The sequence below is a fragment of the Cyprinodon tularosa genome, unplaced genomic scaffold, assembly GCF_016077235.1.
Source record: "Cyprinodon tularosa strain WSP-4 unplaced genomic scaffold, ASM1607723v1 ctg81, whole genome shotgun sequence".
Classification (NCBI taxonomy): domain Eukaryota; kingdom Metazoa; phylum Chordata; class Actinopteri; order Cyprinodontiformes; family Cyprinodontidae; genus Cyprinodon; species Cyprinodon tularosa.
Genome location: NW_024039574.1, coordinates 2,432,403 through 2,447,735, shown reverse-complemented (window position 1 = coordinate 2,447,735; position 15,333 = coordinate 2,432,403). Strand labels below are relative to the sequence as shown.

Below are 15,333 nucleotides of genomic sequence, written 5' to 3'. Positions count from 1 at the left end.
TTTTTGTTGTTGTAATAGTAATAGAATGTTCTACAGACCCTTCACTGGTTTTTCTATAGCATTTATAGGACTACATGCCTGTTTTGTCTCCTTAAGGAAAGATTTGCTGAAGGTGTGTTTACACTGACTTTTAAAAATCTGCAATTTTTTTATTTACATTGGCTTTTAATTGCTAACTAGAATTTATCTGTTTTCTTTATTCTAATTTGGCAAGTGTCTAAATACTTGATTAAACCAGCAGCTGAAAGCAGGACCGGGAGTTCTGTAAATTCCACGAGTTTATGCAATTCAGATTTGACTTGACCTTCTCGGCCGCCGTACTCCATTACGACAATTGTTTGCTACTTCGCTACGTCTGGCTGCGGTCGCTAAGTGAAAACATGTCTGAATATTCGCACGTAAAATCGACTAAACTTGTATTGAAAGGTCAAAATAAAGGGTAAGCATGCGTCTTTAGTCGTGCCATTAGTTTTTAGAAAAGTGGTGCTGTTTGCGGTTAAAAATCTGACCCTCTCTGGATTAAGCTAATGCGTTAGCCTAAACTGTGACGTTTATAGTCATAAAATGTTCTAAGGAGCCCGTAGGTTCAAACATTTCTATTATTAAACAGGTTTTTGCCAACGAAAACTTAATCAAAACGTAAGAAGGACTCGTTTACTTATTAGTCCGCGATTCATGCAGGTGGCTAATATGTTAGCTCATAGTGTTTACTGTTTTCATCCTCATTCAGTAAGTTGTCATTTAAATGATAACCTAAAACAGCTCCTTCCACACACATTCACAGCAAGGTCTCTATATAAATACCTTTTTAGAGATTTGATCGTGTTTTCCTTCTGTTTGTTGATAGCTTTTCCCGAAATTAGCTATTTGATTTTATAGTAAACTATTGAAAATATTGATAATATATGTCAAATTTGCATTCATGTGATCACAAAGTTCATTTTAAATGTTGTTGTTTTTTCCCCACAGAAAAAAGAAAAAGAACAAGGATAAGAAGAGAAAATCTACAAATGACAAAGATAAGCTTGATATTATTGGTATGTAAATTCATTTATATTAGAACACATTTTAAAGTGTTTTAGGTCTGGAGAAGCTGTGGTCTTACTAAACAATGCTTTAGTTATGGAAATACAGATTTTAATTAGACATTTCCCGGTTTTAAACCAAAGGCCTTGCATTTGAACCTACATGATATTCATTATTATCAATTCATTTCCTTTGACAGGGATTCTAAGTCCAAAGTAATATTTTTTGCTTCTGAAAATATTTTAAAGGTCCCATATTAATCTACGTTTGAAAATAAAAAAATATCAAGACTGAGGCTCCTAGAGTATGTTTGTGTTGTTTGAGCAGGACAGTTCCTCTCAGATTAGGCAGACAGCCTTTACCAAACATCTCCTTACTCAGCCCTCATCTAGACGAACTGCTTTGACTGTCTACTTTCTTCTCCTCCCGAAGGCCACACCCCCACAACTTGTAACCTTGACAACCAGTCATAGTTCGTCAAGATAGTGTAACACCTCTCTTTAGATCTTGATCGGTGTTACAGACCTTTAAGGGTTGTGGGTGAATCAAAACATGAAGAGGGAGTAACTTTTCAGGAGCTACTTTATTCAATGTTTTTCTCCATCTCAATCTATATCAACGTCTCCACCAGATCTGTTACCAAAACTCAAATCCCTCCGCCAGGGAACATTAAACCGTCATCCCTTTGGCAGAAATAGTTCTTAACAAGAAATATCGCTCTAAAATTGTTAAGGAACATTTACATCAATGAAACTCAATACAATTGATATGGTTGAATTTAGATGAAATAGATTAATGTAATATTAGCTTTGGAGCATGAAATAATACAGAAGTTAAAGATCGGAGTTTGACCGAATCATTATTGACTGCCCTGGACAGCTTAGACTGCTTCCGACTTTTTCATCTCCGATCAGATTTTTTTTCCATGTCCCACTGACAGTGAATAGAGAGGATCCGAATTAACAGGGTGAGCAGATCTGTGGGGATGCTTTTTTCACTTCTGCCTCTGTGCCACACAAATTGAAACAATTTCCCACATTTGACTTGGACAGATTATGAAAAGTTATTAAAAATAGATAAATAAAAATAACAAAAAACTAAAAAAAAGTGCAGCATTAAAGCAAAGCCCGACTTTATGAGTCCAGATGTCTTTTACTTTATCACTTCTCTCTTTCTGTCAGACCCATGAAATTACCACTGAATTGCTGTGTAGTCCGACTAAAATAGAGCTGGGGTCTATCTTGGTTAGAGCCCCCTGCAGAAAATCGTGTCAAGTGTGTTCTTCCCCATTGACTCTCAGTGAATGCTAAACGCCATAACCTGAGTTTCTGCCTGGTGGAAAAATCATTTTCGGAGTGTTCAGGGTTTAAGGGAAAGGCTTTTCAAACAGACCATTTTGAGCAAGCTATAGCTAAAAGGTGGAAGAAGGCAGTAATGCAGGTGAAAGTTTTTTTGTTTTCTTTTTTTTTTCCTCCATTAGTGAACCTCATACAGAGGTTTAAAGACACATATGACAGTCAAAACCCAACTAGTTCTATAGTTTTTGTTTTGGTGTCTTACAGTCACCATATCTAATTCATTGTTCTTTCTGTAAGAACTAATAAGATACTAACTGATATTTGGGATTTTAGTCCTTATAAAAATGTATAAGTGCGTTAATAAATGGGATAGCTTTAAGATAACTGCTGGCAGAATAAATATGTACCGTTCTGTTGTAATCTCTTTTTTTACATGATCCCAGTTTGTTCAGATGCATAATATCTTTATGTAAAATGATATTAAGACTCTTGTCGCCCAGCCATATCTGATTACTAGGGAGTTTGTTTTGTGATCGCAGAGCGGTTCTCTAAATATAAATAACTTAACATTTGTCATCTGAATTACATTTAATAAAACAAAATAAGCTTTACAAATAAAAAAAAAAGCCATGTTTTAAAATAACTATCATCAACTAAGGTAGAGCGTGTGATTCAAGGTAAAAGGGAAAAAATTACGTAGTAATCTAACAGCATGTTTTATTTTATGCTCCCTAGGTGGTTGGTGGTGTGTCAGTGGTTTCGGAGAAATTGTTGGAACAGTTGCCATAGAGATGCAGAACAACTCGTACATTCATGCCCTGGATACAGGACTCTTCACACTTGGTGCACCACACAGAGGTATGAAGGATTTAGTTTGTCTATGCTGCTCTATTTTTTCTTTACCTTTTCAGTCTAATTACTTTCCTTGTTCAGATTGAGCTGCTCATTATATCAGATTGCAGCTTTTATTATGCTATCCATGTTTGCAATTGTGAAAGCCCGCATGGATGCCATATCTATTGAACAATTATATTGTAGGTTCTTTACTGTGCATAACTGGGCAGTTGGATCTAAGTGAGTTAGCTCTTAAAGCACAAAAATACTGGTGGGACATTATGGTGGAAATAATCAGGACACTTTGGGTTAGTCACAACCAATAGCATCCTGCTACCTATATGCTATTGCAAATACATGCCTTCCTAATATTATGCAGCTCTCATTTATATATACTTAAAGCATATTTAAGAAACATCTTTGTTCTTAAGCTGTTTGCTGCTTTTTTTGTCTGTTTGATTGTTTAAAGCAGCAGTGTTTAATATTTGCCTCCATTTAGTGGTATACTAAATTAATTACAAAAGACTAAAAAGCACATTCTGGTGCCTCACCAGCAAGCGTGTAAAATCTACGGAAGCTACCGAATGACCTTCTATTCTTTCTGATGGAGGGGATACATCAACCTCCATCACCATTGTCCAATAAGCTAGAATAAACAAGGAAACATGTGGAACCTGTATCTGAAAACAGCTGAAAGAAGCCTGCACCTTTCGGCTAGTATGACTTCTGTGAAAAATAATTGATAATTGTTGAATTGGAGCTTATCCAATCATGGCTAAAAAGCTCCTAAATTGCCTCCACCTGCTAAAGCCACTGAAATAATGTCATTTGATCAGCTAAATATGGTTGTACTGAATTATGACTGTATTGAATACTATCCGGATGTAACTATAATATTGTATTAGATTGGAATTAGTGAGTTGATTTGAATAGAAATCTGGACCAGTCTTGTTTTTTTATGATTTTGGCAATTTAACTGCATTTTTCAAGACTGCTGGAAATTATTGGAATTGATTAGCTGTGGTTTATTGAATATGATGATGGATGTTACTAGTAATAGAACAGGGTTGTATTATTTGTTCTTAGTTATGAGGTCTTAAGTAGTTAATTTGGTTTTGAAAACAGAACACTGCAGCCTGTTAAGTAACAGTAATTCTACAATATAGATGTGAACATTTTCATTGTCCAATAGTCTAACGACAGGAAAGAAGACAGACTATACACAATTGCTTACCTGCTCACCTCATGTATTTTAAGCCTATTTTTCTGGCTGAAATAATACCGCCTGATTCCTTTGGACATCTGTTATAAGTGGCATCCAATAATTACAAGGAAAATATAATAAGCTGGAATCTGATCATCAGTATGCAGCAATTATAAACCCTAAAAACAGCAGAGCAATATGTGGAAGCTTAAAGTTTGAGCAGTTTAATTTGTCAATCAGGTTGCAATGTAACCGGCTGTATAGTTATTCCACTAGAGCAATAAAGATTTATTCTGGGTGTTATCCTAGGTGCGTTTTGTGGAATTAGAATTGGCTTTTGGCTTAAGGCCAGGAGGTAGCTAAAAGTGTAAGTGGTAAAGCTGAGTTGAGGAGAAGGTCGTAGCTAATTCTCACATATTACTCACCTGTAGGCACTTCTGATAGAGGAGTGCTGATTAAACCAGTCTGCCCTGAAAAAGACATTGAAGACAATTAATTCTGCCCATGTTCAGAAAGAACATTCGATTCCCTTAGTGAGCCTTCCCTCTCTGCATGCATATAAGCCAATTTGTAAGAGATAAAAGATAGCCAAAGCTTCCAGTATAAAAAGGATAAATAGAGATTGTCTCTTTTTTCCTGCATTGTTGTACCTGTAATATCTCCTTTTGAAAAGGTGCATATCTGGTTGCAAATGTTCAGTGTAGCCTTAAAGATGCCCATATAGCCATTCAAAAACACTGTCTTAAAATCAAAACCTAACATTTGATGATGCATTTTGATTTAACGTATACGTTTGCTAGAATAGCTATATAACTGCAAATCTCAGAAAGCTTTTGTGTTTAATACAATCCTGAGTCAAACCTTTATGGTAAAAGAAACAGTTTTTGTAAATAAACCTTAATATTTTAAATTTAATAGCAGACTGTAACCTTTCAACATATGTCTGTGTAATGAACACAAACACTGTATTCAGGAACTGTGTACAAACATATAGCATCCAGTCTTAATTAACCAAACTGGAGAGGTTTCTTTTCAAATTTCTCAATGTATTAAATTCCATGACGACCATTTGACAGCTTAAAGTACTTTTTGTCTTTTCCTTTCTATCAGTTCAGCAGTAGCCCCTTTCTTCTCATCAGATGCTCATGCCTCCTGCTTGTACTCCATTTATTATCAGTCATTAGAATGATTCCAATACTTTAGACCGCTAAATCATGAAATGCTTTAGTGTAAAGCAGTCAAGAGACGGCTGCAGCTGTGTTAAGGTTAACAAGTAAAATACACCTTGAAATGTTAATATTAGTGTTTTAGTATTTAGCCAAGTTTATTGATTGTTTAAGTTGTCCTGGTAACTTCTAGAGGTTATTAAAACTGTTGTAACTTACTTTTTGCTGACCTGGTTTCAAATTAGTGCTGCACTGTACACTTAGAAGTTTAATTTAAAGAGTTTGATGCTGAAAAATGTCATTAAAATAGAGCTGCAGTTCTGTATTTTTGGCCACAGGTGGCAGTTATCATTAGGAACCTCTGTAATGCCTCTTGAATTAATCAAAGAAATTAATTAAATATGAAACTTTAAGTATGTAGTTCATGTGTCCAGAGGCACAAGTAATTTGAAACATACTTAGTGAAACTGAGTGTGAATCTTTTTAAAATGTTTCAGATGATGAGGGACCTGACCCACCGGAACAGTTCACTGCCATTAAACTGTCCGACTCACGGTAAGTTCACAAAAACAGTTTTATAATCATTATACAGCTCCGTTCATTACTTTGTCTGAAGATTTGTTTCACAAGTAATTTACCAAGTAGTCTCTGATTACCAGCTTCGTCTTTTAAAGTTTCCTGTAATGCTTTTGTTTCAGCGTTGGAGCTCAAATACTCAAAAAATACATTTTCTATTTTCTTTTTTTAAGGATTGCTTTGAAATCTGGGTATGGGAAATATCTGGGCATCAACTCTGACGGCTTGGTGATGGGGCGCTCTGACGCCATTGGCTCTAGAGAACAATGGGAGCCTGTCTTCCAGGAGGTAAGTTAATTTATAAATGTTTAATTTGCTTATGTCTGAACCATGTGTGTAACGTTTATTTGCAGGACTTTCTATGCCTAGATCAGGTTTATACCTTAAGGCATTTCCATTATTACAAAACAGTCCTATATTAAACTAGCTGAATTGTTATAATTTTTCTACCGATATTTCAGGCACTTCTTGTAGATTATTTACTTCACTTTGTGGTTTTATTATCTAATAAAGTAGTTCACTGTGAATTTTAACATAATATGAAAGCTTTATGAGATTGTTTCAGAGCAGTCATAGTTAATGACAGAGTTTTTACGTTTTAGAATAATTAAACGTTATTTCCTTTAGGAGAGGGATATCAATGCTTTTTCCACTTTGAGCCAATATGGCAAAATAAAAGGATTTGGGTGTTTTTATTTAACTTAATTGTGAATTCTTCTCTTATTACCTTCTCAGCAATGAATTAATAATGTCATATTTTTATGAAGAAAAATGGTCTTGTTTCTATGGAAACTGTTAATAAAAGAAGGGGATTGAGTTTCTTAATTTATTCCTAACAAAGTCAAGTTCCTTACAAAACACCTGCTGTATTTAGCCAGTATTAACAAATAGGTATGCCCAAATCTTTTGTTTATTAAAAAGTATCTTGATGTGTGTTTTTTAGCCTACCTACTATGAAATTGACAATAAAAATGAAACTGGTAATACAAGAGAAATAGTTTTTTTGTTCTAATATTGTCTTTATAAGAAGACATAAAAATATAGTCTCCATCCACACCAGCTTCAGTTTTAATAAGTTTAAACTGTTGATAGACGGCGGTCAGGGATCCCACCAATTTATACCGCAAGTACCAAATGGCCCCTAGGCTGTGCTTTTAAAATGTCAGTTATGTCAGTACTTTTTTTTTAAATAGATAAAAGAATATTTTTCAGAAAAAACGGAAGAAAAAATCTTTTGTTTTCAGGATATTCAGTTAAAGATTGCTTTATGTTAAAGCCTTTTGCACTTCTTCACCAGGTGTGCCATCGAGTAGGGAGGGTTAAAAGATCAAAGGCAAAAAAATGTGTTAAATAAAAGTTGAAATCATTTGTTTAAAGGTAAAGTTTCATAAACCTCATCTTAATATCCTTCAGTTTTTTTTTTATAACAAACAATTTGTGTTTTATGTTTACTTAAGCATTATCTATTTTATCTGTGGAAGTCAAAATAAATGTTATTAAGGTGGAACATGTAAATTAAATCTATATCTTAGTGTGAATATTGACTATAAGATCCGCTGGAAGCCTCACATCAAACTAGGGCTAAAACAATTAATCAGGTTAATAGTGATTAATCGATTATTGAAATAATCATCAATTAATTTAGTAATCGATTAATTGTTAACTGGAGTATAGAGGCTATAAAACATGGCTTTAGATGATGTAAAAGCAATATATAAAACTTTTGCGTTTAAGATAAAAAATATATATATATATATATTTTCGCTCTATCCAGAACTCCTTAAGTGGAAAAGTTTTAGTTTCACCTAGTTTAATAAAAAAATAAATAAAAAAAAATTCTTTAATGAACCTTTGACTGTCTGATTCTTAACTGTTTAATCGTAAAAATAATCAACAGATTAATCAACTTGCAAAATAATCGTTAGTTGCAGCCCTACATCAAATGTGTCCAAATTAAACTATCTAGAAGCAGCAAAATTCTTAGTAAAGCAAAACATTTTCTGGAATAAAAAGCATTACGCATCTCTACTAACCTAATAATATTAAATACATTTATATCTTTGTTAATTTGTTACTTTTTTTAAACAATGTTTATGTCAAGGCTCAAGCCTTCACTTACATGGTAAGATATGTGGTTCATTCATTCAACTGTTGAAACGGCGTTTTATTGGATGGGAAAAAACTGGATCGGTTGACTTTTACTTTTGCCATTGACCAAATATTTATTCCAACTAGGGCTGAAACAGTTAATCAGATTAAACATGATTAATCAATTATTAAAATAATCGTAAAATAATTTAGTAATCGATTAATCGTTAACTGGAGTATAGAACCTGTAAAACATCCCTTTAGCTGACAGATTAACCCACTTAGATTATTACTTTTATCAAAATAAAAATTAAATAATTTCATCCAGAACTCATCAAGTGGAATAGATTTAGTTTGCCCTGGCTTAATTCTTTAAAAAATAGTTTTTAATCAACATTTTGCTATCCGATTATTAATTGATTCATTGTAAAAAATTATCAACAGATTAATCGATTAGTAAAATAATAATTAGTTGCAGACCTAATTCCTACACATTCTTGTGAATCTTTATATGTATGTCTTTATACACATAAATAAGTCTATTTGCTCACTTACTGGACTCTGGAGCAGTATGGACTCCTAAGTGAAATAGGAACCGGGAAGATTGTTGATGTGGAGGACTAAAAGAAGTGAGAATTTAAATAAGTTTCAGTTCTCTGTATGCCTTTTCCGACATAGGAACTAAATTATATAATTATATAGATCATTAATTATACATGTTTGTATGTGTTAAATTTTGAATTTTACTGTATTTTCTTAAATAAAAGTTATTTTTTTGTTTACCTTTAGAGGCTGTTTGTTATTTTCTTGATGCAAAGGATGACAGGTTGAAATTAGCCCAAGCAACAAAGCAATCAACCTCTCATTCTGGCCCTGACAATCCATTGATTGTTTTGGCATCTTGTTAAAACCTTTAGACTTCTTTTACTTTAAAGATCTGGGATTTTTTATGTTTCTGTCCCAATAACTCATTGCAACTGGGTTTAATCTTTGTTTTTTTGTCTGCCCTACTTCAGGGTAAAATGGCGCTGCTGGCTGCAAATAGCTGTTTCATTTCCTACAGTGACGATGGAGACATTGTGGCCAAGAACAAGACGGCAGGAGACAACGAGATGCTTAAGGTGATGGATTGGAATTTTTTGGTCCAAGGATTTATGTTAATCCTTAGAGTTTTTCCACAGGCAGTCTCTGCAGGGATTCGACAGCTTAAAGAGAAGGGGGGGAAATGTTAGCCACCTCACTTCAGGGAGGTCATGGTGTTATTGTTTAATGCACAACATCTGTCTTTGTTTTTTTCTCTTCCTGATAAATAGATCCGGACTAATGCAGAACGAGAAGTCAAGCATAAAGATGACATTGCAGATGAAGACAGAGGAAATGTAAAATCCTGTGAGGTCAATTATGTGTAAGTTATCACTGTTTACAGGAATATTGCTCAATAGCTATGTTTACATGAGCATAAGTAATTAGAACAAATGGACAATTGGACTAAAAATGTGTCATATAAACATTAGTCGGGATATTCTGATCAGATTCAGCAGGATCAGACTATCATCACTTTTAATTTGACCGTTGTGGTTTATGCCGATTTACAGTCCGTTTGGCAAACATGTTGATGCTTTTCAAGATCAAGTTATCCTGAATGAGGCAAGCTGACCTAAGTACACGTGTGTACCACACTCCAGCGTTGCATATTATTCCTTTGGATGGCTTGATGTTAGAATATTCTAATAGGCAAGTTTATGTGACATATTTTTAGTCCGATTGGCTGTTTTATTCCAATTACTTATGTCCATATGTTTTTTTTTTTCTAAACTTATTTCAATCTACGGGAGCCTATTGCATTCACCTTAAAAGAAAAGAAATTGTTCTGTTTTTGCGGAAGTGCTGAGGTAATTCAAAACAAATGAATAAAAATGTGTGGTTGTTCTGAATCAACGAGATCATTTTACAAAATAAATAAAAATATATTTTTTTCTCAGTTAACAAGATAACGCTGCTGTGATTTCATAGAGGATGTTCTGTTACTGATGGTATTGCAGATTTCTAGGCTAGAGATGCCTTTCCTTCCAGGAAACTTCAACATGTTTCATTTGTTGAGTTCATTTTTAAAAAAATGTTTATGTCGGGATTGAAACACTGGGATCACTACTAGTTTGTTGTCTTTGTTAAGGCACCTACGTGCTACTCATGACACAGTTGTTCCCCACCTTCCTCTTCTCTTCACAGTTGATTTTGTTAATTCAGACATTTATTTCTTATTTTTCCAAAAATGCTGACCAATTTCTTTTCTTTTTATTTCCAGGTGAATACACTTCTCCTTCATATAATTCTGATTGTGAGGGTTTATGCATGTAAACAGCCATTTATGCACTAAATATAGCATTCATGTTACATCAGTGATAATCAGCTTTTGTGTGCAGCTACAGGTGTAGAAAACAAACATAAAAAGTTGTTAATTTCATAATTAGGGTAGTTTAATCATATTTTAAATGTTTTTTTTTTTTTTACATGTATGTGTTGTACTAGTTGAGATATAAAATATTCCACTACAGTAGACAGGAACTGAAGGTAAATTAATGGGTTGACCTGCTTTCTGATTAATGAACTGATAATTATCTTAACAACTGCAATGAATTCAGACTATTGAAACTTTAACCCCAGGTGGCCAGTTAGTCCTTTCATTATTAACGCTCTATCCTGACTCCACAGAACCCTAATTCAAACATCCACGTTGTAATATGAGAAAAACTCCTAAAGACAAGACAGTATATAATGTTTATTTATTGTTGCTGGTGAAAAGCTGTCATTTGCAGATCGTTGAAAAGATATCAAAAACTGGGTTTGCAACATCTTTTCAACATCTATGATTGGACTAAATTGAGACAAAATCAGAGCGACCAAACACAGCCCAATTTTCAACAACCATTTCTGGACAAAATCAAGACTATGATGGACCGAACAGATTTAGCCTAAAAACCAAAGTGTAAATGACGTCTGATGTTTGGGGGGTTAGACCCATGTAGCTCCCATTCACTAATAAACCAGCCGACACTGCAGGATGGGAACCCTTGCAACAAAATCTTTTTTTTTTTTTTCCCAGTCTAATTTAAAAATTACTTGTATTTATGTACAACATCAGTTTTCACTGAGTCATTTTTAAATTCCATTTACTGTTTACTTGGGTACATTTGTTGTTAAATGTTATAGTTAATTTTTTTCCCCCTCTCTTCAGTAATCTGCAGGTTCCTCCACATCTGTCTCGTCTACACTGGCAGATTCAAACTAATTTTTGGGCCATTGTACCCCCCTTTGTGTGTGGCTAGCCTGTGTTTTTATTTATTTGTGAAAGGCACTTGCTGTTGTTCAGGGTTATAGAAAATGAGATTACTTATAATTAACTGATTAATTGAAAGGGAGCTCACATGTTAGAGTGCGGTCTTAGCAGCTCAGCAAAGAGCAACAAACTCATTTGAAAATGTTAGTCGCAGTTGAAGTATTGGTGGTTTTAAAAAGAAATATCACAGATGTCCTGTAATTGCTTTGCTTACTGTTTTTGTTTAGATGATGGCTTAGCTCCTGATGTCTGCGTGTATCATTAAATCCATATTGCTTGTGCAATTTGGCCTAAACGCTGTTGTGACACTGGCTGTGTAATGATGATGATGTATGTTTCAATAAGCAGATACACCTTTTCAATTCCTCTAAAGTTAGTGCTAAAGCATTTATTCGAATCGGGGAGACGGATAAAGTGGTTATTACTCAAATGGCTTTTGTTTGTTTTTACTTGTCAGTCTGTCCTAGCAGGAGTTTGACAGATAAACTGCACACTTGAATGAGATCCCGCGTTTAAGCATCCGCCTCATCAGTGCCATCATTCAGAGGTGCTGTTGATGGTCTGCTGTTAGCGTGATGAGAGAGCAAATAACACATTTCAGCTTCTGACTGTTTTTTATGCAGCCTATAAAAGGTGCACAGAATATGTCTTTCTTTTTGTGGGGGGTTGGCATGCTTTAGATTGTGTTTCCACTCTGTTATTTGTTTTAGATGAATGTTAGGAAAATGGACTCATCATGGTGACATGTTGATAATGGCTGCCCTTGAGCCTTGTGCCGTGATGAAGTGTTTAGCTGGTGAAATGCCTTTCAAGATGGAGTGCAGTCTGGTGATCATCAAACTCTGGCTAAGCAAGGAGAAACTAGATGTCAGTGGAAGTTTCAGGCAAAAAGGGCCTCAGGTTGTTTCCAGCACTGTTACAGATATATGGGTGATATTGGAAGGTACTTTCACTGTCTAATTGACCTGCTGCTTGAATTATTACACCGTATGGCTGCCACAGACAATATGCACTGTTGATACCTTTTTTTTTTTTTCAATGTTTTTTTTTTTTTACTGCTAAGAAAATCAATAACACCCTTTACCATTGCATGCTCCTTTTGTTTCCACCATAACTTTTTTTTTTCTCTGTATCGCAGGAAAAAATTTCAGAGTTTTCAGGACCAACGACTCAGAGTTAATGAAGAAGACGCCACTAAGCTCAAGAAAGCCAGGATGGATGGAAAATTTCACGAAGCTTTGCTGGACAGGTAGGAAAGCAAAACTACACAAGAGGTTCACACATAGTTTAGATAGTCTTTTACCTTTTTCCAGACGTGGATTTAAATGAGATTAACGCAAAAAAAGGTTTTGAAATTTGTATCTATGTGCCTTCATCTCCCAATAAATGACATTGCAGTTTGTGGCTCTAATGCAACAAAATCTGAAGCTCAATTGAAAGGAATACTTTTTTTAGGAACTGTAAATGACAAAAGGCAAACATTTTTAATCCATTTATCTGAGTTTGTTTGTTTGTTTGTTTTTTGCTGCAATGAAATGTAGTTTTTTTAATTTTGAATTCTGTCACTCCTAACTTTTAACTAAGACAATAAATTATGCATTTAACAAAGGCATATGTTAAGAAAACTTAGCTAACGTCCCTACGGGATCAAATTTCTTGTCTTATCCAATTCCATTCAGTGTATTTATATAGCGCCAATTCACAACGCATGTCATCTAGGCACTTTATAGTTCACCAGATCATTTGAAATTTTGTGTCTAAGAAAAACCAGTTGATTGCATCAACTCATTGAGTTGAAGGCAATCCCTCACACTAAAATTGCTTGTAGCGGAGAGGAGTTTTTTTTTTTTTTTTTTTTTCTGAGTTTTTGCGGCACTAGTGTCTCGCTTTTTTGACAGTAGGACAGTTTTTGACAGGAAAGGGGTTTCCATTTGCATGTTTCCAAGCAATACAAGGCCTTGTCTATATAAAGCTTAAAACTCACTGCGGATCCAGACATTTGAATTGAGAAAGCTTCCTGGAGGGGAAGCGAAACGTCTTCAAACCTTGGAAACTAAGTCCAGGGGATTGTTTTTAAACTTTTACGGAATGACTATAACCTGGACGACTGAGAATCTTCATCAGCATGCTGACAGGAAAGGGCTATGAGAGAGGGGGATAGACATGCAGCAAAGGACCACAGGTCATATTCGAACCCGGGTCAGCCGTGTCGAGGACTAAGGCCTCCGTACATGGGTTGTGCACGCTAACTGCTGTGCCACCTTCACGCCTCTCCCCATTTGGAGTTATTTTAATTATAATTAGATTATCATGATTTACTCCTTTGGGAAACTTTTCTAATTTATTAGATTTTGGTCGTGGGCAATGCACTGTCTAAAAGAATAATGAGTGGGTAACAGTAGAGAAGCGGCAGAGAGGCGGGTTAAACTATGACTGCTTCATGGGTTGCACCCTGGGTTGTCAGGGTTTTGGAAGACTAAGGAACCTGATAAAGTAAATATATCAAAAATAATTTAGAATACTTTAATTTACTAAAATGTTGAAGAAAGAAATATGTTCTGTGCATGAAAACAGTAAAATTAAAGAGTTTAATATGGATTGCCATTTTAACATTAATCGCATTAATTATAAAAATGTCTGACTACAGCAGAACTTCTACTCCTCAGTTGTACTGACATTTAAATGTCTTTTTTTGTTTGCAGGAGAAGCAAAATGAAAGCAGACAGATACTGCAAGTGAAGACTCATGTATTTCTACTATGTTTTAAGTAAAATCCTGTTTTTTTGCAGACTGGGCATTTTTGGTTCTATTTTTTTTAATAAACCTTTTAATAGTTTAATTTGGTGTGTTGCTTATTGCTTTGACTGCTATATATGTTCATACCTTGTGATTATGGCCTAAGAATTTCAGGTGATCCACTGGCCTTTCAAAGTAAATAATTAACCAGTTTGTAGCCACATTGCTCTGTAGTATCACTGGTGTCTACAGGGTTGCCTGCATGATCGAACTGCTTCTAGAACCGTATAAATAACTAAATGTATGATCGTTTTATCTAAAACTTAATCAGTTTTTCTTCAAGCTTTATGTTACAATGAAAATATTATATATAAATAGATGTAAATTTTGTCCTCCCTGTAGGAGAAGTTTGCTTTGGACTGTGTGCTAGAATAAAACAATCTACAGCGCGGTAAAGGGACAGGCATAAGTGAAACAAAGGCTGAATATAGCAGGTGTTGGTGTCCATAAAGGTTTATCCCTTAGTACTTGAATTCATTATTTACTGGTTTGCTTGTGTGTGAAATGCATAAAATCATTGGTGCAATAAATTAATTGTAGCACAAATGTGCTGTACATAATGGAAAAGAAGAGGTAAAGAGGCATAAGCCTAATTAGAATTAGAAAGCAGATAGCTTTTTGCTCTGAAAAATCATTAAGTTTTATGACCTGACTAAAATTATTAACCAGTCAGTGGCATTAGGTATTCAGGAAGCCCAAAGCTGATTTATTAGAGAAGGAAAATTAAGAGCCGTTTTATATTTTGTAGCATTGATCTTTTAAATATTGAGTTTATGTACTGGTTTACCCAGGGGCCCTGGATTAGTTCTACATGCACAAATCAGAGCAGTTTGAGGGCCAAACTTTTTATTGTGTCGCATATTTATAAAATCTCACCTTGAAAAGTAGGAAAACTAAGACGTGGAGTGATTGAGCAATGTGTAACTTGAACATTAAATGAGATATCTTTGGGTCTTACAAAAGTATTCACACCCCTTAAGCATCTGTTAACATTGGTCTGAACTTTGA

General features: G+C 34.7%; 1 protein-coding gene across 1 annotated transcript; it reads left to right on the top strand.

Moving 5' to 3' along the window:
- The first annotated feature begins 304 nt into the window (after nt 1-304).
- frg1 (FSHD region gene 1) lies at nt 305-14,368 on the top strand. Its single transcript, XM_038271764.1, has 9 exons — nt 305-439; nt 970-1,037; nt 3,060-3,182; nt 6,026-6,083; nt 6,278-6,392; nt 9,209-9,313; nt 9,506-9,597; nt 12,668-12,778; nt 14,232-14,368. Exons 1-9 carry the CDS (start codon nt 381-383, stop codon nt 14,266-14,268), a joined length of 768 nt encoding a protein of 255 aa, XP_038127692.1. The 5' UTR covers nt 305-380; the 3' UTR covers nt 14,269-14,368.
- The last annotated feature ends 965 nt before the right edge of the window (nt 14,369-15,333 follow it).